Source organism: Colobus angolensis, unplaced genomic scaffold, assembly GCF_000951035.1.
Source record: "Colobus angolensis palliatus isolate OR3802 unplaced genomic scaffold, Cang.pa_1.0 Scaffold105, whole genome shotgun sequence".
Classification (NCBI taxonomy): Eukaryota; Metazoa; Chordata; class Mammalia; order Primates; family Cercopithecidae; genus Colobus; species Colobus angolensis.
Window position 1 is genome coordinate 6476405 of NW_012111475.1, and position 25037 is coordinate 6501441.

Consider the following 25037-nt stretch of genomic DNA (forward strand, 5'->3'; position numbering starts at 1 on the left):
TATAAATCACTTTTGACCGATAGAATCCCTGCAAGTCTTGCAAGTATCAGGGCTATTATCTACAATATTTGCATTAGTCTCCACAAATTAGTTGATGGTTGGTTTCTGGGTACCCAGCTATTGATCTGCTTAGCCTGTGGGGTAGGGTAGAGAGGCACGCTGTTCAATGAGTACCATTTTTTATGGGTGCTGTGACCTGAAAGAACTGGGAAAAAAACTGCTCTTACTTGTATTTATACTTAAATTTAGCTGGTATGGTATAGAAAAAGATTTATACCTTGAACAATTAACTCAAGATATATATCACCAGGAAGTTAGAGCCTGTACCTTCCCTGAATGTCAGCTTCAATGCTCCCAAGTACAGTGAAGAAAAAATGCCTCTAGGCCTCTCTGCCCTCAGTCTTCCTGGGCTCCCCTGCCTTCCTTTGTTCTTGTTGCCCTCCTCCTCTTGCTCCTTTGATCTCTTGAGCTAATCCAGTTCTGTCTGGACAGCAAAGGCTAGGTACTTTGTACCCAGCAGATATAATTTCTTAATATGATTCAAGTCACAATTAGTCTAAATTTATACGTACCCGGGATAACAGTTCTTTACTCCCCTAGACACTCATGTCTGTCATAGAGGTCTGTTAAAAGTTTTTGATTAATTCTCCAGCCCTAGTAATTTTCTTACCAGCTAACTGGTATTACTGTCAAATTACCTTATCTGGTATCACTGTCAAATTACCTTGTCAGCAGACGTAAATATAGCACTGGTTTGCAAATACACAGGGAAGTTCTGCAGATGTTAAACAGTCCCTAAGTAGCTAAGGCCTCTGAATTCCAAGACAAAATATCTAGCAACCATTCCTGTAAGAAAAACTTATCTTTGGGTTTGTTATTTTTCTCACTGGATAAACAACTTCTTTTAGAGGAAGAAAGTGCTTCTTCAATGACTCCTTAAAAGCTCTCACTATGCCAGATTGACATGCTGAAACAGTGCCAAGCCAAGGTCCCAGGAGTAACAAAGAACATGTCCCAAAGTGCAGGTTAAAGTCTGAGGAGAGCACTTTCTTCCCTCTTTGCTCATTCAGACTTCAGCCCTGCAGTGAAAACTGTTTCAGGCACTAGGACAAAGTATCTCTTAGCAGTACCTTTGGAAGGAGAATATTCCAATGCCTGTCTCCACCAAAGCCTCAGGAGAAACAACAAAAAGTGGCTGTTAGTGTCATCGTGTTACCTCTTTCTTGTTGCAGGAACTAAATAAGTCACTTTCTGGCAATCCAGAGTTTACAACTGTAACACGTATAATATCTCTTCCTTTACAACTGTCCCACAGTACTCAAACTGCCTGCCTCCAGTCATTCAAACAAACTCCTATTTGTTCTCAGCTACCATCAGACCCAGCCCATAGCTTAAAGCCTCTCAGGGAATATCTGCACTTTAAGCTAAAAATTTAAGGGTTGTTACCCAACAACCCTTTAAGTTAGGAATGTTTAGGCTGTATGCTTCTTAGAAAGAAGAAATCAACTAATAATAATAGCAGCCAACCTTTCTTGCATTTACTATGTGCAAGCACCATGCTAAGGGCTTAAAATGGATCTTATTTAATCCTCATAAGAACTCTCTGAGTTAGATATTGGCCGGCACAGGCCAATTAGTTAGTTAGTATTTACTGATAATTATCTTTACCATCCTAAAGATAAGGGAGTGGCAGGATAATAGGATCATTGTAGGGAGAAAATCAGCAGTAAGCTATATGAACAAAGATCTCTGTGACATGAATAAATTTAAAGAAAAATGCTGTGCCTTGATATGCATATGCAAACATCTCCATAAACCTTTTAGCAGCATTGTTTCAGCAAGTCCCACCCTTTGCCGTAAGGCAGGTTTCTCCTATCTCAGTAAACAGAGCATACAATCTACAGGGAGATGGTCCATTGCCCAGGGACAGGCAGGAGACAAATGCTTTTCTCTTACTGGAGATTAAGAGAATGGTGATGACCTTTAACCAGCAAGCTGCCTTCAGGCACTTGTTTAACAAAGCACACCCTGCACAGCCCAAAATCCCTTAAACCTTGAGTCACCAGAGCACATGTCTCTTGCAAGGACAAAGTTGGGGGTAGGGTCACAGATTAACAGCATCTCAAATACAGAAGAAAATGGAGTCTCTTATGTCTGCTTCCTTCTATATAGACACAGTAACAGGCTGATCTCTCTTTCTTTTCCCCACAGATAAAATTATTACATTTTTTTTTTTTTTTTGAGATGGAGTCTAGCTCTGTCGCCCGGGCTGGAGTGCAGTGGCCGGATCTCAGCTCACTGCAAGCTCTGCCCCCCAGGTTTACACCATTCTCTGGCCTCAGCCTCCTGAGTAGCTGGGACTACAGGCGCCCGCCACCTCGCCCGGCTTGTTTTTTGTATTTTTTAGTAGAGACGGGGTTTCACCGTGTTCGCCAGGATGGTCTCGATCTCCTGACCTCGTGATCCACCCGTCTCGGCCTCCCAAAGTGCTGGGATTACAGGTTTGAGCCACCGCGCCCGGACAATTATTACATTTTAATCACTGAATGTACTTTCTCAAATTCACAGAGCTAGTAAGTGGACTAAGGTCAGTTGATACCATTAGGTAAGACCATACATAAGGGTTTCGAGTCAGGCAAATCAAATGGCTCCATAATTTATGAGCTGTATGACTCTGAGCAGGTTCTCCGACTTCCCTGGGCCTCAGGTTTGTTACCTAAAGCAGGGATAATATGAGATACTTCATATAGTTACTATAAAAATTAAATGGAAAATTGCATGTATAGCATTCAATCTACAGTAGATGCTTAACAAATGTATATTCTTTTCTCTTTCACTAGGCATTCCAGTGCTGAAGGATTATTAATTCTTAGGTTAGGGCAGCAGTGCTTCAACTTAGACCTCACAGCATCTTCTGGTTAACAATTTTTTTTGAAACTAAAATTATCTTTCTCTAGAAGAAAAAGCACTGAACTCATAGATCTATCTAGCAGTGATGACCTACAGACAAGAAGGGATGGCTAGAAAAGCATTAGGGCAACGGACAGAGGTTCTGTCCAGGAATGGGCACCAGGACCAGTTAGATCTGAAAAAGCCTAGGAAACTAGCTCAGATCAGTTGCTTGGCTTCTAATTTTTTGAAAAGCTATTGTTAATTCCTTGGTCACTGGCTCCTTGGCATACTTATCTATGGCTCCAAGGGTAAAGAAAATTAGCAGCAGAGTTTAGCTCCTAAGTAGTGAAAGTAGCAAATTTCACAGATACACATAGAATATTAAAAAGACATAAACTGAAAATTAAATATAAAATTACAAAATCTGAATGTGATTCCTTAGCTGCAGGTAAAACAGAAGCAGAACCACACAATCATGCAAAGCTCAAGTCTTTGTTTATATAATCTCTTATGTATATGAAAAAATTAAAACTAAATTATGTACCATCATGTATACTAATTTTTAACCACTGTAACAAGAGAACATTAGTAACTGCATTTCATTATAGTTAGCAATTGAAATATAGTTAAAGACAAAATCAAGTAGGAAGTAAAGCCTCTGGTCCTTTACGAGAATACATTTAAAGACTCCCTAACAAATTAATAATAATTTACTTTTAATTTAATAAAAGTAATAGGTTCCTACTAAACAAAAACAAGAAAAAAGCACAAACTCAGATTCAGTTATTTTAAAAGTGAGAGAAAAATGTTTTAAAGTTGAACAATCACAAGATTTAAAAGACGTTTTTCTTACTTGAGCTTTAGCTCGGTTGTGATCCAAACGAGTCAAGCAACTGAAGTTCTCCTTGGGGATGGATGGAGCCGACTTGGACGCAGTCAGGCAGTTGGTATTGGCTGGGTTACCCACAACAATAACCTAGGAGGAATGGAAAGCACTGAAGACTTACAGACTATATACTTACTAACCATGTTAAAATTTGAATGAAAATGTCTAACAGGTAGCCATACAGGGGAGGCTTGGGAAAGACCAAATACAATGTAGCATAGGAAAATACATTTTAAGTTATAAAAATCTTTAATAAAATGGTAATAAAATTTTTGAAATATCAGATTTATAGAAAAGTTACAACTATTACAGAGACTGACTCCCATATATCTTTAGTCTTTGTTTTTTTTTTTTTTTTTTTGGTACCTCTTTTGACAAGCTGCAGACAAGATACTTCATTGTCTCTAAGTACTGCAGTGCTGGCAAATATTTCTCACAAACAAGGACGCTTTGCAGAGGTGGAATTACTGTGCAAGGAATACTTTACCTCCAAACAGCCTACAATTTAGCAGTTTGAACAACCTTCTAATCTTTTACTGGCACTTGTGGATTTCTATTCAACTCATTTATATTATTTTCTGTGATGACAGAAAGTTAGTTAACTATTTAAAATGAAGTCCACAGAAAGTAAAAAATGCAGACATCTATGAAATGTTACTGATAGAACATTATAATGGGCAACTTAAAAAATTTTATAAAAATTTTCTTTCACTTTTTTTTTTTTTTTTTAAATAGGAAAGTATACGGAAATCAGTTAAACCTTTAACCGGCAAGCCTATTTGTTGTATGACAATTAAGTTCTAGTTAATTGATAGTTCACGAATAAAAGAAGGTTTGGCTGGGTGTCGTGGCTCACACCTGTAATCCCAGCACTTTGGGAGGCAAAGGATCACCTGAGGTCACAAGTTCGAGACCAGCCTTGGCCAACATGGTGAAACCCCATCTCTACTAAAAATACAAAAATTAGCCAGGTGTGGTGGCGCACGCCTGTAGTCCCAGCTACTCAGGAGGCTGAGACAGGAGAAATGCTTGAACCCGGGAGGTGGAGGTTGCAGTGAGCCAAGATTGCACCACTGCACTCCAGCCTGGGTGACAGAGCAAGACTCCATCTCAAAAAAAATAAAAATAAATAAATAAATAAAAAAGGCTTATTGCATTATTAAGACATATTTAGAATCTAAATAGTTTTAACACAAAGAGACAGAACTATAAGTCATACTGACTCAATTCTTCAAGAGACAAGCATATTAAAATTACTCTGCATTAAGAAAATCTGAGCATTCAGAAACCACTATCTTCTACTCCTGAGAATAAACTTACCTTACAGCCAGCTATCTCTTTTCACAATCATACACAAATTTAAATGTCTAAATAAATATTCCCACTCAGCAAAAATGCACCAGAAGGTCCTGTGCCTTCTCTATAGGTTTAAGAACTAATATTAAATTTTCACTAATAGGAAAAATATTTTTGAACACTCTGAATATAGATTTTTACACTGTAACAAAAAACCCAGAAAGGGAGAGCTTATGAAGCAAAACTCTATAGCCATATTTACTGATGATTGCACAGAACTAGAAAAAAGGACAAATAATTTTGGTTTTGCTTAAATGCTAAAAGCGTACGTTTCAAATGCTAATAATGAAAAATCCCTAAAATACAGTGTTGGTCACCTTAACTGACTTCTTGGCGTATTTGTCTAAGGCTGCACCCTGGGATTTGAAGATTTTCACATTTGCTTTCAGTAAATCTTTTCTCTCCATGCCTTCCCTTCTTGGCATGGAGCCCACGAGAATGGCCACATCCAGGTCTTTGAAGGCAACCTCTTCTTTATCTGTTGCGATGACATCTGTGGACATGGCAATAAATATGCAGAGCTACTTAAACACCAAAGTTTTGAAGTTTTCTTTTTCATATTGAATCTACCCATTAATTCTTTCACTTGTTGCAAGTGTTTATATATCACAATGATATGCATTTCAGGAGCCTAAGAAAAAAAAGATAATACATTAATTTAACAATCATAACATTAGAAATGTCAATAGATTTATTTTGCTTTTCCTATTTCAGTAATTATCTTAAATGTCAAAAACTCCATAGCTTTTATCTTTTATAATCATATATGATGCAAGGTATAATGATGACTTTTGAAGCAACACTTGTTGTTATTCACACTAATTACCACACAACACAAAAGAGCAACTAATTCACCTAACCTTTAAATTACAATTACTTTAAGGTCTAAGACACCAATCACAAATTTAAAAATAATAAATGTTTATTGAGGAGTTTTGTGCCAGGGATAATGCTAAGAGATTTATATTATTATCAAATTTAATCTTCACATTTTATAGATGGAGACACTGAGATTTAAAGAGTTTAACTCGTCACCATCAAAGGATAACGGAGTTGTAATTCCAGCCTAGGTTGCTCCAGAGTTCAACCACTATGCTCCAGTGTTAGTACAATAAGCAAACATCACTTGCTTTTTGAATGAAGAACATACGTCATCACACTTCTTTGTTGATTGTATTAAAAAAGCTATGACCAACATTCAGCATTTTCACTGGAAATTTGGCTAGTTGCATCATAGTCAAGGCTGCCATAAGTCTGAAAATGGGCATAGACAGGAACACCAGTTGGAGGAAAAAAAAATTATCTTCCTTAAAAAAAACACATCCTTATTTGCTGAACTTTCCCTTCCCTCTCATATTCACATCTGGCAGAGGACAAACCAAGTGCAATCTGGGCCTTTAGAGAAAGCACAGGGAACTCAGCAAAGAGAGGAATACAAATGGGAAAAAGCAGCAAAGTTGATTTGGAAGGAGCTGTGGGTGAGAAAAGGGAACCAACAAAATAGTGTGGGCAGTCACGTGTTCTTCTACAGAACTTTGCAACCAAAAGACTTAGATGGCAGATTATCCCTTCTAGCAAATGTTTATTCAACAGATGAAGAATTTTAAGGAAAGTTTTTCTTGGAAGGTATATATTATTTTGCTTTGTGCAAACTTCTAGGAGAGTTTCATTAATTAATCCTTACCAAAAGAAAGACTATAATGAAGATACAGCTGAAGAAATATATTCAAATTAATTTAGAATATTTTAATAAACTTTTCAATCAAATTTAAGGCTTATTATATTTGTGTTATAGTTCAATGATCTGCAAAGGCCCTTAGCTGAGCTCTTCTGGGTTTTTTCAAACTATAGAGCGTATGGTAAGGACAATTTATACTATGTCTCAACCTGATGACTGGTAGATGGGATGGGGACCATATAAGGAACCAACCAACTTCCAGAGCAATGTATAGCTATGAAGGACATCCTTCAAAACTGAGACAAGTTTTCCATTACAGGATGCTACTATTACCATTTAAGGAGACTCCATAACAACACAACATAGACAACTCCTACGTTGTCTATAATATGTGTGTGTAGACAATGTCAGGTGTATAACCCTTGTGCAATATTACACTTAACTGGTATAATAAATTATATACATACACACATTGGGGGAAAAAATGATAGACCTTTACCTGACATTGTTTCTCATTTTTTATCCTTATTTATCCTTGGTATACATAAGTAGTTAATAAGTAGTGGTAGTTCAAAATAAAAAAATCCTCTTATGAATAATTTCTAATTAAGAGCCTTTAACAAAAACCTAAAACCTGTGTATTTTTTTTTTTTTTTCTAGACAGAGTCTCGCTCTGTTTCCCAGGCTGAAGTGCAGTGGCGCAATCTCGGCTCACTGCAAGCTCCGCCTCCCGGGTTCACGCCATTCTCCTGCCTCAGTCTCCCCAGCAGCTGGGACTACAGGCGCCTGCCACCACGCCCGGCTAATTTTTTTGTATTTTTAGTAGAGATGGGGTTGCACTGTGTTAGCCAGGTTGGTCTCGATCTCCTGACCTCGTGATCCGCCTGCCTTGGCCTCCCAAAGTGTTGGGATTACAGGCGTAAGCCACTGCGCCCGGCCCTAAAAACCTGTATTTTGTAAGAAATCAAATACTATAAAATCCCTTCTCTACTCCCCAACTCACCTTTCAGGAGGGGAAGGGCACAGTCTTGCAGTTCCATTAGGACACCGTCAAGGACACCCATCATGGGGGTGATATCCAACAGCACAAGAATTATAGGCTACCAAAAAGCAAGGACAGCATCTGTTAGTGTAGGCTATTTCACTTAGACACCGGAAAGTTTTTTCACATACTTTTTATTTGGTATGTACATGCATGTAATTCCCATTAATTAGTCATGATCATTATTTCAGGAGGTCAGGTATCTAGCACTATGCCACTTTCAGAAAGAAGGATGCTATAAAACCAGCATTGGTTTGCTAACAAACACAGTGAGAGGAATCACCACTACTCAGTTTTTTAAGAGTACATGAAAAAAAAATTAAACTGAGTGACATGCCATAGTTTGCTCTTATTGTTAATAGCTGTATGTTTGATTTCAGTTCATGAAAGAATAATTGAGTATCCATGGGTCAAGAAACTTAATAAATGAATACCTCAGAAAAGGATTTTAGTGTATATTAATCAGGCTTGCTGAAAGTCAGAGTGCCTGCTTCAACTGGGAAGCAGATTTCCTGACTCTTTTGGTTCTAAAGGCCATTTATTAACAAGGGAGTGCTTATTGAGTAACTCTCTCCCACATGACTGTAAGTTACTGTCATTAGTGATATCTCCCATTGACTGACACCTGCTGGTTGCACCAAGTCAACTAAGTACAATATATGGAAGAGTTCTCATTTCCAAAGTGTTTTCAGTGCCTGGAGGCATACATACAAATTTACTTGCTTCCAATTATAGCAATGTGCCTATTACATTTACTGAGATTACACATTCCTTCATTGTTTTACAATTTGTGTACAAACACAGAATTTTACTAACCATATTCTTACTCTAATAACTTAAGATTTATAGACACCTGTTCCTACCTGATCTTTACCAAAGACAGATCCATTTCCAATACTATACAGCAGTGAATATGCAATTTGACCAGCTGCTCCAGTCACAAGGACTCTGATTGGTTCAGACTGTAATGAAAAAGATCCATTAACATCTTTAAGTACTACTGTACCTTAAAAATATCCAGGATTTTTATCTATAGTAAGAAATCCACATACTTTAAAAGTGAATGTAAAATTTTAAAGTCCTTTTGCATCTGGCTTAGTAGAAAATGAATGTGCTGCATATTTACGTGGTGTTATTTAACTCTCACCATATAGGGAGCTAAAAGTGTTATCCTGGATTTACTTACATAATCTTATCACCTTTTTTGGGGTATTTTACCACTAAAATAGGCTCAACAATGTTGATGTGTTCAGTATGTGGTGATCCAAACCCTGGCAGCCACTAGAGCCACACAAATCCTTATTATGCAAAGCCCCCACTCCCATCTGCTCAATAGAATCTTCATACCAAGAAAAGGAGTAGAAGAGGCTAAAACTTTCCATTTACATTGAGCCAATACCTTTAAATAAGACAATTAATCGGCAAGGCGTGGTGGCTCATGCCTGTAATCCCAGCACATTGGGAGGCTGAGGCGGGTGGATCACGAGGTCAGGAGTTCAAGAGCAGCCTGGCCAACATGGTGAAACCCCATCTCTACTAAAAATACAAAAATTAGCCGGGTGTGGTGGCGCGTGCCTGTAATCCCAGCTACTTGGGAGGCTGAGGCTGGAGAATCGCTTGAACCCAGGAGGTGGAAGTTGCAGTGAGCTGAGACTGTGCCACTGCACTCTAGCCTGGCAACAGAGCAAGACTGTCTCAAAAACAAAAGGACAATTGGCCGGGCGCAGTGGCTCAAGCCTGTAATCCCAGCACTTTGGGAGGCTGAGACGGGCGGATCACGAGGTCAGGAGATCGAGACCATCCTGGCTAACACGTTGAAACCCCGTCTCTACTAAAAAGAAAATACAAAAAACTAGCTGGGCGAGGTGGTGGGCGCCTGTAGTCCCAGCTACTCAGAAGGCTGAGGCAGGAGAATGCCGTAAACCCAGGAGGCGGAGCTTGCAGTGAGCTGAGATCCGCCCACTGCACTCCAGCCTGGGCGACTGAGCCAGACTCCGTCTCAAAAAAAAAAAAAAAAAGGACAATTAATTGCTATTCAACTTTATTGTCTGGAGAAGGAAAAACAAGATTTTTTATTTTAGGAGAAACAACAGTAACATGTAGTGACAGACAACTGACAACCTGATTCCAAGGGAAAATTATTTTTAAAAGCAAGGAGGGAAGACATACAAACAGAAATTTCAACAGATCCTGAACAAACTACAGACATAGAAACAAAGATAACTGATATTCAAGGTGATGACTCTGAGTAAAAAAAGACTAAGCTGACAGAATTTTAAAAAATAGAAATATTTCTATTAAAAACAAAACAATGTTTAGAAACATAATGGGTAAGTTTAATTAGACAGAAAAATTCAATTAAGGTGAACCATTCCTTTCCCTGACAATGCTGGGTAAATGTACTTTCACTGTCACCTTTACCCCTACCTGCATGGAGAAATGGTTCACTGATGTGACTAAGCCTAGAAGTATTTGGTTTCTTTTTAAGATCCTTCCTCCAGATGAGAGTCATGGCTCTGAGACGAAACAAGGATGGATAGTCTCAAAGGCTTCTTTTAAGTTTCTAACTCTAAGCTCTGAAGGTCAGCAGAACTCAGCAATTTGGTACTCACTCACAGAAGTCAAAGAAAAAATAAAATTCAAAAAAGTGTCAGGCCAAGCACAGTGGCTCATGCCTGTAATCCCAGCACTCTGGGAGGCCGAGGCAGGCGGATCACCTGAGGTTGGGAGTTTGAGACCAGCCTGATCAACATGGAGAAACCCCGTCTCTACTAAAAATACAAAATTAGCTGGGTGTGGTGGCAGGTGCCTCCCAGCTATTTGGAAGGCTGAGGCAGGTGAATGAATGGCTTGAACCCGGGAGGCAGAGGTTGCAGTGAGCCAAGATAGTGCCATTACATTCTAGCCTGGGCAACAAGAGCGAAACTCCATCTCAAAAAAATAAATAAATAAATAAATAAATAAATAATGTCAACTGGTGTAGAGAAGTGAATTTGATCATAGCAGCTATATACTACACAATATTTGTTTTCCAATTTATTGCTATTTATAGAAAAATCTTTAATGGCCTACACATGTTTCATTCTGTCCTTTTCCCTTCTTTCCTTGAAGTCAAGTAGAGTAGGTGAGGAAAAGGGAATACAGGAAGAAATTACTACTCCCTTTTCCTTTAGAATGCAAGATCCTTAAGAACATGGACTTTGTCTATTTTATTTGCTGCTGTATTTCAATTGCCTATAACAACACCTGGCCTGTAGTTGGAACTCCGATATTTGCTTGAAGGAATAGCTGGATCCTATAAAACTACCAAAAAGATGGAAATGTAAAAGAACTGTTTGGGAACATATGTAGTATGCTTTAACATTTTTTAAAAGGTATTTTATTTATTTAAGATATTTCAGGCTGAGTGCAGTGGCTCACGCCTATGATCCCGGCACACTGCGCCAGGGGCCGGGGTGGCTGGATCACTTGAGCCCAGGAGTTCGAGACCAGCTTGGGCAAAACGGTGAGACCCTGTCTCTTAAAAAAACAATTTAGCTGGGTATGGTGGCACATGCTGTAGTTCCAGCCACTCAGGAGGCTGAGGCAGGAGAATTACTTGAGCCTTGGAAGTTAAGGCCACAGTGAGCCATTACTGTGTCAGTGCACTTCAGCCTTAGTGACAGAGTGAGATCCTGACTCAAACAAAAACTTATTCATATGTACCATGAAAACAAAAGGTATTTTATTCATATATACTATGTATTGAGAAGGCTAGAAACTTAAGTGACCACAATAGTTTCAACTATAGTTAACAAAATTATTTATGTCATTAGTACTAATGATATTACCTTATAAATCCACTGATGAGCTGTTGTCTCATTTAATTCATTCATTAAACAAAACAGCATTAAGTTCCCATCATGTAGTTGGTACTATTTTGGGCCAGGGAATCCATTGCTGAATTACGTGAAGGAAACAAAAGGATACACCAATTTTCTAAAACAGGGGGCTAGAGAGGCAGTACAGAGTAGTAATTAAAGAGATGGACTCTGGAGCCAGACTTTCTGGGTTCAAGTCCTGGCTCCACAACTCATTAACTGCACACTCTAGGACAAGTTACTTAACCTCTCTGTATTATTTCCCCATAGTAAAATGGAGATAATAATAGCAATTACCTAACAAACAGAGTAGTTTTAAGTATTTACAATTATCATCAGAGAATTTTCCTCTAAAGACTTTAATAGCCTTGGTTTTCTATTTGCATTTCTGTTGCTCTGTATTAGGCCATGAAGCCCCCTTAAGAACTGTCTGCCTTTGATACGGATTTGCATTTCCATATAGTATTCAACCAGTATTTGTTGAATGAAGGAAGGTTAGGGTATAAAGTACGAACACATACTACTTCAATGTACAGCAAACTAGGATAAGAAAAGGGGGGCTGGAGAGACGGAAGATCACTATCTATAAAGTTTAACCTCCCATAAGGTCACCTATATGGTTAGAATAATGCAGTCAATTTTAGTAGTTACTTAAAAACATGTTCACAGTATCACAGTCCTTAGTGAAGGGGTTGTGGCCATCTCATGAACAGTTAATTCCACCTCAGCAGTTTTCTTCTGTATTTTTGGGGAAATTACTTTCACAGGTAGGTAATTCCATCTTATTAATGGTAGTATGAGACTTAGTTAGTGTTTGAATGTTTGAAGATGAAACAGAGAAAGAAAAGTCCAAGTATGGTTCTTTCTGCTCCTCTGCAACACTGCAGCTGAAAAGCAGGAGGGTGGGAGAGTCCTGCTGACTTTCACAATGTTACAGTGTGAACATAGGTTACTATTCTTTGCTCAGATATCTGGGCAGTCTGCCAAGATCCAAAGAAGGAATGTCTTTGCTCTTAGCAGGGCACCAATGACTTTCCTGCAGATGCAGGCTCTGTGCTAACTTCTCAGCTGTAAAGATTGAATTTAAGTGTCTCTGTTATTCCACAGACAGATCCACATATTCCTTTTTCACTTTCAAATTTATATATATTTCTAAATTACATGCATTTCTATAACAAAAAAAACTAAGCAGTACCGTTTAGATTCCTTCATACAGTTTATTTTGCTGTCACTCCCTATAGACAACAAGCAAAGAATCCTCCCCTTTGAATGAGCTTACAAAAGAAGGCTCTTTTCTAACTCTGTCCATTCACACACTCCCCTGAGGGGGGCAGGGAAATTGAGTCATGTGTGAGTTTGCTGTCAGTTCCAGCAAACTGCCAGACAAATTCTTCCTCATGTTCTGTCTCTGTGTTATCTGGCACCCCAGTGACCTTCCAGCGGTGGGGCCTTACTAGGGAAAACCAGCTAAGAATCTGTGGCCCAAAATCTCTCTGTGACCTTGAGAAAATTATCTGACCTCACCAGACTACATTATAAGAGTAGATAATATAATCTCCAAATCCTCTTTTAATTCTAGAATTCCAGTATTTTGAATTGCAAGAAATAAAGCTATCAAGTAATCTACATGCTGATAACATAGTTGAGTTTGTATATGCAGTATGAACTGGTAACTTCATCCAGAATCTCAGTTAGTAAAAATTAAGTTTTCAGGGAGTTGACTACACGTCTCTCCCCCGCTGCAAGAACTCACTGCGGTGGTCCCTATAAAAATAAAAATTCAGAAAGGCTTGATAAGTGTAAGACACAATATAGAAAAATGGCAAGAGTGTGAGACTCTTGGGGCAAATCACATTCTCTCTGGGTCTCGATAAACTCAATTTTAAGATGTGAAGTGGGGAGATTCGTCAAGATGACCTTTAAAAGATCCCATTCAGTTCTAAAAGCAAAAAGTCCAAGGTTCTCACATAAGTACCTCTGCTTTCTAGCTAAGATTATTAGGACAGAAACCACTGAAACCACAATTTAAATGACTAATTATGTGACAAAATATATAGGAAACCTAGGTTTAACACCTACTGGAAATTAGTAGCTGTCTCTACTGGCCCGTTACACAGGCAGAGAGAGTAATGCCCTTGCCTTGAAAATGTTGTCTTTTCAGGTTCTGGAAAATTTCCAATTCATTCAAACATTTCTCCACATTCTCCAGCCATTTTAGTATTTTGGACATAAAGTAGGAAAAACAGTCGCAACTATAAATACAAGCCATTGTATTGATAGTAGGAAGCGATTTCTCTGAGTTTGATGACAAATGTCACCTTCAAGCAGTACGCAGAATATTCCTACGTCAGAGTTCCTTCATCAACCTTCCCCCTCCCCCTCTCTTTCTGCAGAGACAAGCGATGGAGATCTAGGTTATCCAGGTCTTCCATGACAAAATGGTTTCTGTTACATTTAAAAGAGGTGCTTCTGGAATTCATAACATACAGTTCAACAAAGACTATCCGCAGTAGTTATCTGGCTAGTGATGCCGTCACTTCAACATGTCCTGGCATTACAAAACAGGTCAATGAATGGGTTCCAAATAACATTTTGAGAAATCAGACATGGCGGAAACACGTATCCTGCAAACGCAGATCGTAATCTGGACCACCAGGTAAATACTACCTTTCCAGCTTTTTGCTTTCAAGGGCCCTGTGACAAAAGCTCTTATAAACACTGTGGGCTAATGAGGAGAAAAAGGGGTTAGCACCCAACCTTTCCCTCCCATCGCAAACCTTATTGTCCTTATCAAACAAACCCCGTAACATCCTTTGGAAAATAGCTGCAGCGTCGTATTCTGTCCTCCCGCTATGCAGCAGGATTAAGATCGCGCCTCTCCCAGGACAACTACTTCTCCAGAGTCCTCCTAAGAGCGCCCTATGCCCCGCAAGGTGGAAATCAATCCCTTCCCAATTACTGGGTCACTGCGACAATCCCAAGAAGATGAATCCGAGCTTGTCAAAGGGCGCAAAGGACGGCGCCTTGCACAGCTGCCTCCCCAAAATCCCTAAAGTGCAAGAAACCCCACAGAAGGGCGCGAGGGCCGGAGGTAGGCAGGAACCCGGGGCCCACACTCACCATGACTGAAAACTGCGGGGACAATTTCAACAACTGCAAAATGAGCCTCAGAGAGTCAGGTCACCTCTACGGCGGAACTGACTCGGAGAGGGCGAGCGGTGTTAGCGAGAAAACGCTCCGCTCCCGACGCGGCGCTCTCTGGGAACTGTAGTTTATGCTGCCCTGCTTCTGGCGCAATCTCCAAAGCGTTTCCTTCAAGTGTTGAACTACACTTCCCGATCCGAGAGGGCCCTCTCACTTCCTTCTCACTGCGCTCTGCTCCGATTGCAAAGTAGTCCCGGAGGATGAGCCGCTGTGATTGGAGGACAACGACAAGCGGATGGTTTGGGCTCAGGAGGAAAGGACCTTCCTGATGGCGCCCGGCATTTGGCGGGAGAGATTTCGTTTGTAATTCTAGGGAGGAGAGAATGACCCCTTAGCGACATCACCCCCCACGCGCGTGACTGAGACTTCGTCCTGCCATGAGGGTAAACGTGGGAGGTAAAGAGACCTTCCGCTGCGTAAAGCTGGCTCGACCCGGAAACAAAATCATTTAAAAAACGATTCACATTCTGGAAGGGCGGGGGAATTGATAAGTTGGGACTACCGGACAGCTTCTCAGGTTGCTAAGCGACGATGCGGGAGCGCGCGCACACCCCGGACGCTTTGTAGCACCTGAGGGAACTGTGGTGGCGGCGGCGGCCTGGAGACCCAAGAGACCAAGTGAGCTTGTCGCTCCCTCTCGAGTCCAAGGACCTAGCCCAGGAACCTTCTGCCCGGGTAGTGTCTGGTGATGAGACGAGAGTTTTGCCGGGACGCCTACTCCGAAGCGGCTGGGAGTCGCGCTTCTTCCCCCTCACGAGGCAGGTGAGCCCTGGCCCGAGGGCAAGGGGTTTTCTTTTAACCTTAAGAGTCCGGAATGCAGTGGTGCGCCGTCCCACTTTGCTTTTATCCACTGGGCGGATGCCTGCTAGCTCGCGGGTCCCTTTACTGAGCGGAGTATGAGGGGCGTGGGAATGCAACTATTCTGCAGGGGGTGGTGCCCTGGAGTAGGTGCACTCCCGATCCCAAATGGAGCTCTTCCAGAATTACATCAAAAATATTTATTGAGCATCTACTTTGTAGGAGGGGAGCCTCTTCCTTCCAGGACGTCACAGTATACGGATCTAATTTTCTCTAAGCCCTCCGTGAATGTTGAGTTTTGCCCATTCTCTTTTGGAAGAAACGGGATGCGCCTTATGCCATCTTGATTCTTAAAGTTATGTCAAACCGGCATTTCTGAGGAAGGACTGGCAGCTGAATGGGAGACGCTGGTTGTTTAGTCAGTCAGTCTCAGCTGGTAAAACATCTTAAGAGGTTCTCTTTAAAATTAATGCTGCCAAGAGAATTGCTGTGCTCTTTAAAAGCTTGTTTCATGTGGATGTTAAAAGGAAGATACGATGCTCGGGAGTACCATACACAGCATATACGTAATGAAAATGAATAAAACATCTCGATTAGATAACATTGTTAGAACTTCCGTTTTTTCTCTGTCACTGATAAATGAATGCCAAGTAATATCTTTCAATTTTTCTCTATTTCAGTTTGAGGATTTGCTATTTTTGGAAAGGAATGTAATGCTTTACTTTTAGCATGTATTAATATACCTGAATGACTCTCCTTGTATCTGTTTATTCATTTGGTTCTCAGCCAACATACTTTCCTGGTTTTCCTCTTTTATTACTGATTCTCAGTCCTTCCGAGTTTTAAAAATTTTTTTTAGTTGTGATCTCTTAACATTGGGGTGCTTGTATTCTCTGTCTATACTGAATCCCTCAGTGAGCTGATTTCATGCGTTGCATCACTTCAAATGCTACTTTTATGTCAAAAACTCTCTAATTTATGTGCCTAGTCCTGAATTAGTAGATGTACATTATTCTCAAGCCTAGGTTCTCCGAGTTTTTACTCTGAGCAGTTACGAAAAATTTCTCCCATTTTCCTCCTAAATGAAGTATTCCACTAGCTGCTAACAGAAAGATTTTTCCATGTTGTTGTCCTTAAAACTCTCATGATTTTACCTAATGTAAATGACGAGTTAATGGGTGCAGCACACCAACATGTCAGGTATACATATGTAACAAACTTGCACGTTGTGCATATGTACCTTAGAACTTAAAGTATAATAAAACAAGCAATCCCGTGGTTTTTGTCCTTGATTTACAATACATTTTACAAGGGAGAGTTTTTATAACCAGAATTCTCACTGCAGTCCTATTCCCATACTCCAACAAGGCCACAAACATGTAAGCCCCTGTATTCCCATCCAGTCCGGACATACAGAATTGAAGTCACCTATATGGTAGCTCATGGGCCTTGTTCTGTTTATAGCTAGTTGACCTTGTAAATCAGGTTAAGGAGCATATTAGCACTGATTATAAGTTACCTTTCTCAGGTAATGTAATACACTGCAAGAGAAGATGTTTGGTCAGGTGATATGTCAGCACATTTCCAATCATACTAATAAGATTGTCTGTGTTCTCTTCCTTTTGAACTGTCTTTGGTAATAGCTAATGTCAAGTAGCGCAATATGTCATTGCACGTTCATTGTGAGTTTGAATCTCCAGGTGGTTTGTGAATGTGTTGCAGACTTTCATATTTTGTTAAGGCAACAAACAGAGCATTAAACTGTTATGCTATATTTGGAGATATACTTAAAATTTTTTTTTTGCCCAGCCTCTCATTATGTAGTAAGGTAATTTTTTTTTTTTTTTTTTTTGAGATGGAGTCTCGCTCAGTCGCCCAGGCTGGAGTGCAGTGGGCGGACCTCAGCTCACTGCAAGCTCCGCCTCCCGGGTTTACGCCATTCTCCTGCCTCAGCCTCCAGAGTAGCTGGGACTACAGGCGCCCGCCACCTCGCCCGGCTAGTTTTTTGTATTTTTTAGTAGAGACAGGGTTTCACCGTGTTAGCCAGGATGGTCTTGATCTCCCGACCTCGTGATCCGCCCGTCTCGGCCTCCCAAAGTGCTGGGATTACAGGCTTGAGCCACCGCGCCCGGCCTAGTAAGGTAATATTTAATTCAAATTGTAGAAAATGTTTGAAATACTATTCTAACAACATCCAGCAAAGATATTAAAGGAGCATTAAGTTAAAATCCCTGAAATAGAATGTTGGCTCCTGATACCCAAGGCACTTTGGAACTCACAAGATCTTATGCTTTTTTATATTATAAAATTATTTAACCTCAGCTAGGTGTGGTGGCTCACACTTGTAATCTCAGCTCTTTGAGAGGCTAAGGCCAGAGGATTGCTTGAGTCCAAGAGTTTGAGACCAGCCTGGGCAATATACTGAGACCTTGTCTCTACAAAACATTTTCTAAAAATTAGCTGAGTATGGTGTCGTGCACCTGTAGTCCCAGCTCCTCAAGAGCCTGAGGTGGGAGGGTTGCTTGAGCCCAGGAAACAGAGGTTGCACTGGCACCACTTGCACCCCAGCCTGGGTGACAAGGTGAGATCCTGTCTCAAAAAAAAAAAAAAATTATGTAACCTCATATTAATTTTATCTCTAGCATATATAAAATTGTTATAGATCTAGTTAAAACGCATTCATTTTAATGTTTTCCTTAATGAAGTTCTATTACACTTTTACACTTTTAAGCTATTTTATAACAATTTTATTATAATCTGGTTCCTTTTTGTTAAAAGTAACAATGTAATATTTACAGAGTACTATAATGTGAAGATGCCTTTACACTGCTGTAGGTCTCAGTAGTTACATTTTTAGAAATATGTGCTTTACCATAGGATCATGTAATTAATAAACAGCCATGTTAGATAATAAAGTGTGATTGAAAATAGGATTATTTATAAAGCAAGATTAAGACTTGTGAAATAAATCAGAGACCAAATTATTACAAATATTTTTTAAAGGAAAGATTGCAGAGCTAAATAGTTGACCTTAGCTGAAAAAAAAAAAAGTTGACTTTTTACGCTTTTTAAAATTTAAGTTAATGCTAGGTATCTTGGAAATTATTTGGTTGGCTTAAATGACATGCAGGACATTTTTGAAAGTATTCTCAAGTAATTTCTAAAATGAATATGTAGTATTTAAAAAATAATTATTACATTCACTTCAGTGAATCTTTTTTTTTTTTTTTTTTGAGACGGATCGCCCAGGCTGGAGTGCAGTGGCTGGATCTCAGCTCACTGCAAGCTCCACCTCCCGGTTTACGCCATTCTCCTGCCTCAGCCTCCCGAGTAGCTGGGACTACAGGCACCAACCACCTCGCCTGGCTAGCTTTTTGTATTTTTTAGTAGAGACGGGGTTTCACCGTGTTAGCCAGGATGGTCTCGAACTCCTGACCTCGTGATCCGCCCGTCTCGGCCTCCCAAAGTGCTGGGATTACAGGCTTGAGCCACCGCGCCCGGCACTTCAGTGAATCTTAAACGTAGTAATTCCAAATTTAGTTATGGCAAAAATAAAAGTGCTTGTAATTTAATTTAAAACTAGTCACAATGAGAACCACTTTATTACTGTGTCTTATAATTTTATACATACACAATTTGTACACGTTTTAAACTATAACATTTGACTAGAATGTTCAGGAATGGTGAAATATGGGATATTTTAATAGAATAAAAGTTTTAATCATGATCATTATGTAGTCAAGTTGCTTCGAGTGGTCAAGTGGTAGAATTGAGTGGAATAATTTGCTAGGACCTCCTCTTTTAACTTTAGGTAAAACAAGATAAAACATCAGGATTCTGTTTGATAGTTACATGTTTCCAGAAGTATGAGCTACCTAACCTTGAGTTTTTTTCAAGTGGAAGGAGCAGAATTTATTGGTGTTAACTTTACTACCTAGCTGTGTGACCTTGAACAAGTTTCCTGGTCTCTATAAGCCTTCATTTATTAATAAAATGAGGCTAATAACACAGAGTGATCATTATATCTGGAAACATAGCAATACCATTCCTTTACGTACCCACTTAAATCAAGAGATGTACAAGATGTTCATAAGCACTGTTTCTAAGAGCACAGCTCTAGAAATTACCCATATGGCCATCAATAGGAAAATGTAAAAATATACTGAAAATGAATAGAACAGAGCTACACACCAACATGAATGAGCATCAAAAATACAATGTTGATTGAAAAAAGCAAACCATATAAGAATATATACAGTATGATTTAATTTTTATAAAAATTAAAAATTAGCAACAAATACCATTCAGGATTTCATACATATCTGGTAAAACCATAAATAAGAGCAGAGGAATGATTAATTCAGAATTCAGGATACTGGTTGCTTGGGGAGGAGAGTAGGAGATGGGGTACTGGTGTCTTCAAAATGTTAGTAATCTACTTCTTTTTAAGCTGTGTTAGTATGTGGATATTTATTCATTCATTTATTTTGAGATCGTCTCACTCTGTTTCCCAGGCTGGAGTGCAGTGGTATGATCATATCACTGCAGCCTTGAATTCCTGGGATCGAGTGATTCTCCTGCCTTGGCCACCCAAAGTGCTGGTATTATAGGCGTGAAGCACTGCATATAGTCTGGTTTTATTTTTTCTTTTAATTTAAGATACAGATATACCTCTGACCACTGTTTTTTCTTCTTCTTCTGCTTTGAGATGTGGTCTCGCTAGGTTGCTGAGGCTGGTCTGTGACACCTGGGCTTGAATGATCCTCCTGCCTCAGCCTCCCAGGTAGCTGGGACTACAGGCACTGACCACTCATATGTATTCGATTTTATATAAAACATGGTGACTTAGAACTTTATCTTTTATTATTGAACAGCACATTTGAGAAAGAATAAAGTCAGTCATGAAACTCGTACCCTAAAATAACTATTTACATTTTTAAAAAAAAATTTTTTTTTTTTTTTGAGACGGAGTCTTGCTCTGTGGCCAGGCTGGAGTGCTGTGGTGCAATCTGGGCTCACTGCAAGCTCTGCCTCCCAGGTTCAAGCAATTCTGCTTCAGCGTCCCGAGTAGCTGGGACTACAGGCACGCGCCACCATGCGTAGCTAATTTTTGTATTTTTAGTAGAGATGGGTTTTCACCATGTTAGTCAGATGATCTCCATCTCTTGACTTCGTGATCCACCCGCCTCTGCCTCGCAAAGTGCTGGGATTACAAGCATGAGCCACCGCGCCCTGCCAGGTTTTCAAAATTTCGAGGTTAAATTTAAATGTCGTCTTGCTATTTGTCTTCCATTAGTCCCATTTGTTCTTTGTTCTCTCTTCTTTTCTTCCTTCTTTTTGATTAATTGAAATTTTTTACAATTCCATTTTATCTCCTTTGTTGGCTTATTGATAGTAACTGTTTATTTTAGTGACTGCTGTAGGTTTTATAGCATACATCCTTTTATCATAGTGTATTTTCAAGTAATATTATACCACTTCATGTATAAAAACCTTTCAATAATTTACTTCCATTTCTCTCTTTCTGCTTTACTTTTACATGTTATGAGCCCCATACAACATCATTGTTATTTTTGCTTAGTCAGTTATTTTTTAGAGATTTAAATAATGAGAGCAATATCTTAAATATTCGTCAATATAGTTACTATTTTCAGTCCTTTAATATCTTTTTATAGATCTATATTTCTAATATAGTATGATTTTTCTTCTGTCTAATGTAGTTCCTTTTTAAAAGTATTTCTTGAGGTTAGGATTGGCTACTGAAAAATTCTGTCAGCTTTTGCATGGAAAAATGTTTGTTTGAAAGATATTTTCACCGGGTATAGAGTTCTAGGTTGACAGTTTTTTCCTTCAGTACTTTGAAGATCTTGATCCACTGTTTTTTTTCATTTGCCTTGTTTCTGATGAAAAATCTGCTATCTTTATCTTTCTGTATTTGTACTTAAGTTTCTGTTTTTCTCTGGCTGTTTTAACATTTTTCTCTTTGTTACTGGTTTTGAGTAATTTCATTATGATGTGCCTTGCAAGTGTAGTCTTTTTCGTGTTTCTTATGGTTGGGGTTTATGGAGCTTCTTGGATCCATAGGTTTGTAGTTTTCAATGAATTTGGGGAAATTTTGACCTTGTTTCTTGAAATATTTTTTTCTATTTTTTCTGTCTGCCCTTTGATTCTTGCATTGTTTTGGGGATGACAGTTATATGTATCGTGAGCTGACTGAAGTTGTCACAGCTCATTGGTGCTCTGTTTATTTTTAAAATTCTCTTTTCTTTCCAGGTTTCATTTTGTAAGGTTTCTGTTGCTATGTCTTCAAGGACACCAATTTTTTATTTTGCAATGTCTAATAATGCTGTTCATTCTATTCAATATATTTTTCATATATTTTTTCATTTCACATACTGTTTTTATGTGTAGAAGTTGGATTTGGGTCTTTTAAAAAATAACTTTCATGTCTACTACGTTTGTTTAACATGTGGAATACAGTTATAATCATCGTTTTAATATTCTAGTCTCCGGATTATAAATGTCTGCAAGTCCTGGTTTGGTTTTAATTAATTTTTATTTCTATTATGGGCCCTTTTTTTTTTTTTTTGAGACAGAGTCTCCCTCTGTCACCCAGGCTGGAGTGCAGTGGCCGGATCTCAGCTCACTGCAAACTCCGCCTCCCAAGTTCACGCCATTCTCCTGCCTCAGCCTCCCGAGCAACTGGGACTACAGGCGCCCGCCACCTTGCCCGGCTAGTTTTTTGTATTTTTTAGTAGAGATGGGGTTTCACCGGGTTAGCCAGGATGGTCTCAATCTCCTGACCTCGTGATCCGCCTGTCTCGGCCTCCCAAAGTGCTGGGATTACAGACTTGAGCCACCGCGCCCAGCTGTGGGCCGTATTTTTATACCTCTTTGGAAGTTTGGTAATTTTTTAAATTAAATGTCAGATTGCGAATCTTACATTTCTTTTTCTTTTTTTTATGATAGGGTTTTGCTCTGTTGCCCAAGCTAGAGCGTGTGGCCAGTGCAGCCTCAACCTCCCAGGCCCAAGCAATCCTCCAGCCTCAGCTCCCAAATAGCTGGGACTACAGGTGTGCGCCACCATGCCTGGCTAATTTCTTGTAGTTTTTTTGCAGATACAAGGTTTTGCCATGTTTCCAAGGCTGGTCTCGAACTCCAGGACTCACACGATCTACCCGTTTCAGCCTGCCAAAGTGTTGGGATTATAGGCCTGAGCCACCATGCCCAGCCTGAATGATTTTATCTTTCTATAAATAGCTTTGAGCTTTATTCTGTGATGCAGTTAAATATTTGAAATTAGTTTAATTTTTTCAAAACTTGCTTTTAAGATTTATTAAATATTAGTCAGGATCTGAGTAGTGCTTAGCTACTAGGGCTAATAATTTCCTACTCCTGAGCCAAGACTTTTCTATATACTCTACCCAATGACTGTGAATCACAAAGTTTTTCTGTCGGGCTGGTGAGAACAGGCACTATTCCCAGCCCGATATGAGTGCCAAGCACTGTTATCTGTAATCATTTCTAGTTGCTCTTTCTCCAGCCTCATGGTTTTATCATATGCATGTGCTGTCAGTACTCAGCTGAATTCTCAAGGGGATCCCTCTGAAAATCTCTGGAGTTCTCTCTGTATGATTCTCCCTCTCCAGGGAACTACCTACCTTGTCTTCTCCAGTTTTTCAGTTCTGTCTCCTCAACTCACGTTGTTGCTGGGCTACTCCTGGTTTCCCGTTCCTTGCACTGTACATTCTCTCACACAAAGACATATGGAAATATGTCATAAGGAACTAAGCTCTAACACAGCTTTGTATGCCTACCACGTTGGTTTTTAGTTCTTACTTTTTGGTGAAGAGAAGTGCTCTCTCTTACAAACTCAGCTTTTTTTTTAGTCTTTTATTTTGAAATAATTTCAAATTTACTGAAGAGTTGTAAGAATAGTAAAAAGAACTTCTAAGGCCCCCTCAGCTAGATTTACCATTTTAAACATGTTGTCACATTTGCTTTATCACATGTTCCCACCACACTACCCCCTTGCCACACATTACTTTCAAATGATTTTTTCTGAATCATTCGAGAGTAAGTTGCAGACAATGTGTCCTTTTATATTCCTATATTCTTCAGTGAATATATTCCAAGGACAAGGGCATTCTTTTGCTTAACCACTATACAGTTAGGAAACTTAACTTTGATGTATACAATTATCTAATATACTCTCCTGTTGACCCGCTGCCAGTTGTCTCAGTAATGTCCCATAATGTTTTTCCCCTCATACAGGATTGTTGATTTAGATGTCATATCTCTTTAATCTCCTGTAATCTGGAACAGTTTAACAGCCCTCTTTGTCTTTCATGACATTAACATTTCTGAAGAGTATAGGCTAGTTTTTTGGAGACTGTCCCTCAATTTGTGTTTCTTTGATTTTTTTTTTGTGATTAAATTCAGGTTTGTATTTTTGGGAGTAAGATTACGTAGGTGATGTTGTGGCCTTATCAGGGCATTAAATCAGTATGTGTTATTATTTATGATGTTGATTTTAATCATTTGGTTAAGGTATTCCACAGTTTTCTTTACTATAGAATTACCATTTCTTCCCCTTGTAATTAATAATCAATGGGGACAAACGTTGAGACACATTAATATCCTGTTTTTCACCAAACTTTTACTCATAGTTTTAGCACTCATTGATGATTTTTGCCTGGATCAGTTATTACTATGGTTGTAAAATGATTTTCAAAGTCTGTCATTTTATCACCACTTAGTAAATGGTATTCTACTGTAAGTTTGGGTTTTTCCTTCTCATCTGCCTTTGTTTGCTGCTCCTATAACAAATACCACGGACTGAGTGATTTATAAACAACAGAAGTTTATTTGGCTCGTAGTTCTGGAGGCTAGGAAGTCCAAGAGTGTGGCATTGGCTTCTAGTGAGGGTCATCTCATGGCAGAAGGCATCACATGGCAAACAAGTGTGAGAGACAGAGAGAGGGAGGGGGCTGAACATATTGGGAGCCCACTCCCACAGTAATTAACCCATCCTCATGATAACAACATTAACCAGTTTATGGACTAATCGCCTCTTAAAGTCCCCACCTTTTAATACTATTACAATAGCAGTCAAATTTCAACTTGACATTTGGTGGAGACATCCAAACTAGCATTATCTATCTTGTCTGTCTGTCTGTCTATCTGTGTATCTACCTACCTACCTATCTGATCTATCTACTCCGTTTGGATTCATGACTTCTCATTTTATTTAGTGGATTGCATCAGTACTAAAGGCTTTGCTTTTCTTTAAGTGATTGTTGATTTTTTTTTTTTTTTTTT

The 25037-nt window shown here is 39.3% G+C and overlaps 2 protein-coding genes across 5 annotated transcripts in view; one reads left to right on the top strand and one right to left on the bottom strand.

Moving 5' to 3' along the window:
• MDH1 (malate dehydrogenase 1, NAD (soluble)) overlaps window positions 1-15273 on the bottom strand; it is a 21035-nt gene extending 5762 nt beyond the window's left edge. Inside the window, exons 1-6 of one of the 4 annotated variants that reach the window (XM_011944671.1) lie at window positions 14835-14884; window positions 10282-10465; window positions 8718-8816; window positions 7816-7912; window positions 5452-5627; window positions 3746-3868 (exon numbers count right to left, since the gene is read on the bottom strand). In XM_011944671.1, coding sequence (XP_011800061.1) covers window positions 3746-3868; window positions 5452-5627; window positions 7816-7912; window positions 8718-8816; window positions 10282-10287 — 501 coding nt within the window. In that variant the 5' untranslated portion in view covers window positions 10288-10465; window positions 14835-14884. Of the gene's footprint in view, window positions 1-3745; window positions 3869-5451; window positions 5628-7815; window positions 7913-8717; window positions 8817-10281; window positions 10466-14491; window positions 14734-14834 lie in introns of those variants that run through there. The other 3 variants (XM_011944680.1, XM_011944662.1, XM_011944688.1) reach the window with 3 other exon arrangements.
• The window catches only part of LOC105513818 (WD repeat-containing and planar cell polarity effector protein fritz homolog), a gene marked incomplete at its 3' end in the record, with an annotated part of 360743 nt that continues 350787 nt past the window's right edge, over window positions 15082-25037 (top strand). Inside the window, exon 1 of the mRNA XM_011944849.1 lies at window positions 15082-15680. The remainder of the gene's footprint in view (window positions 15681-25037) is intronic.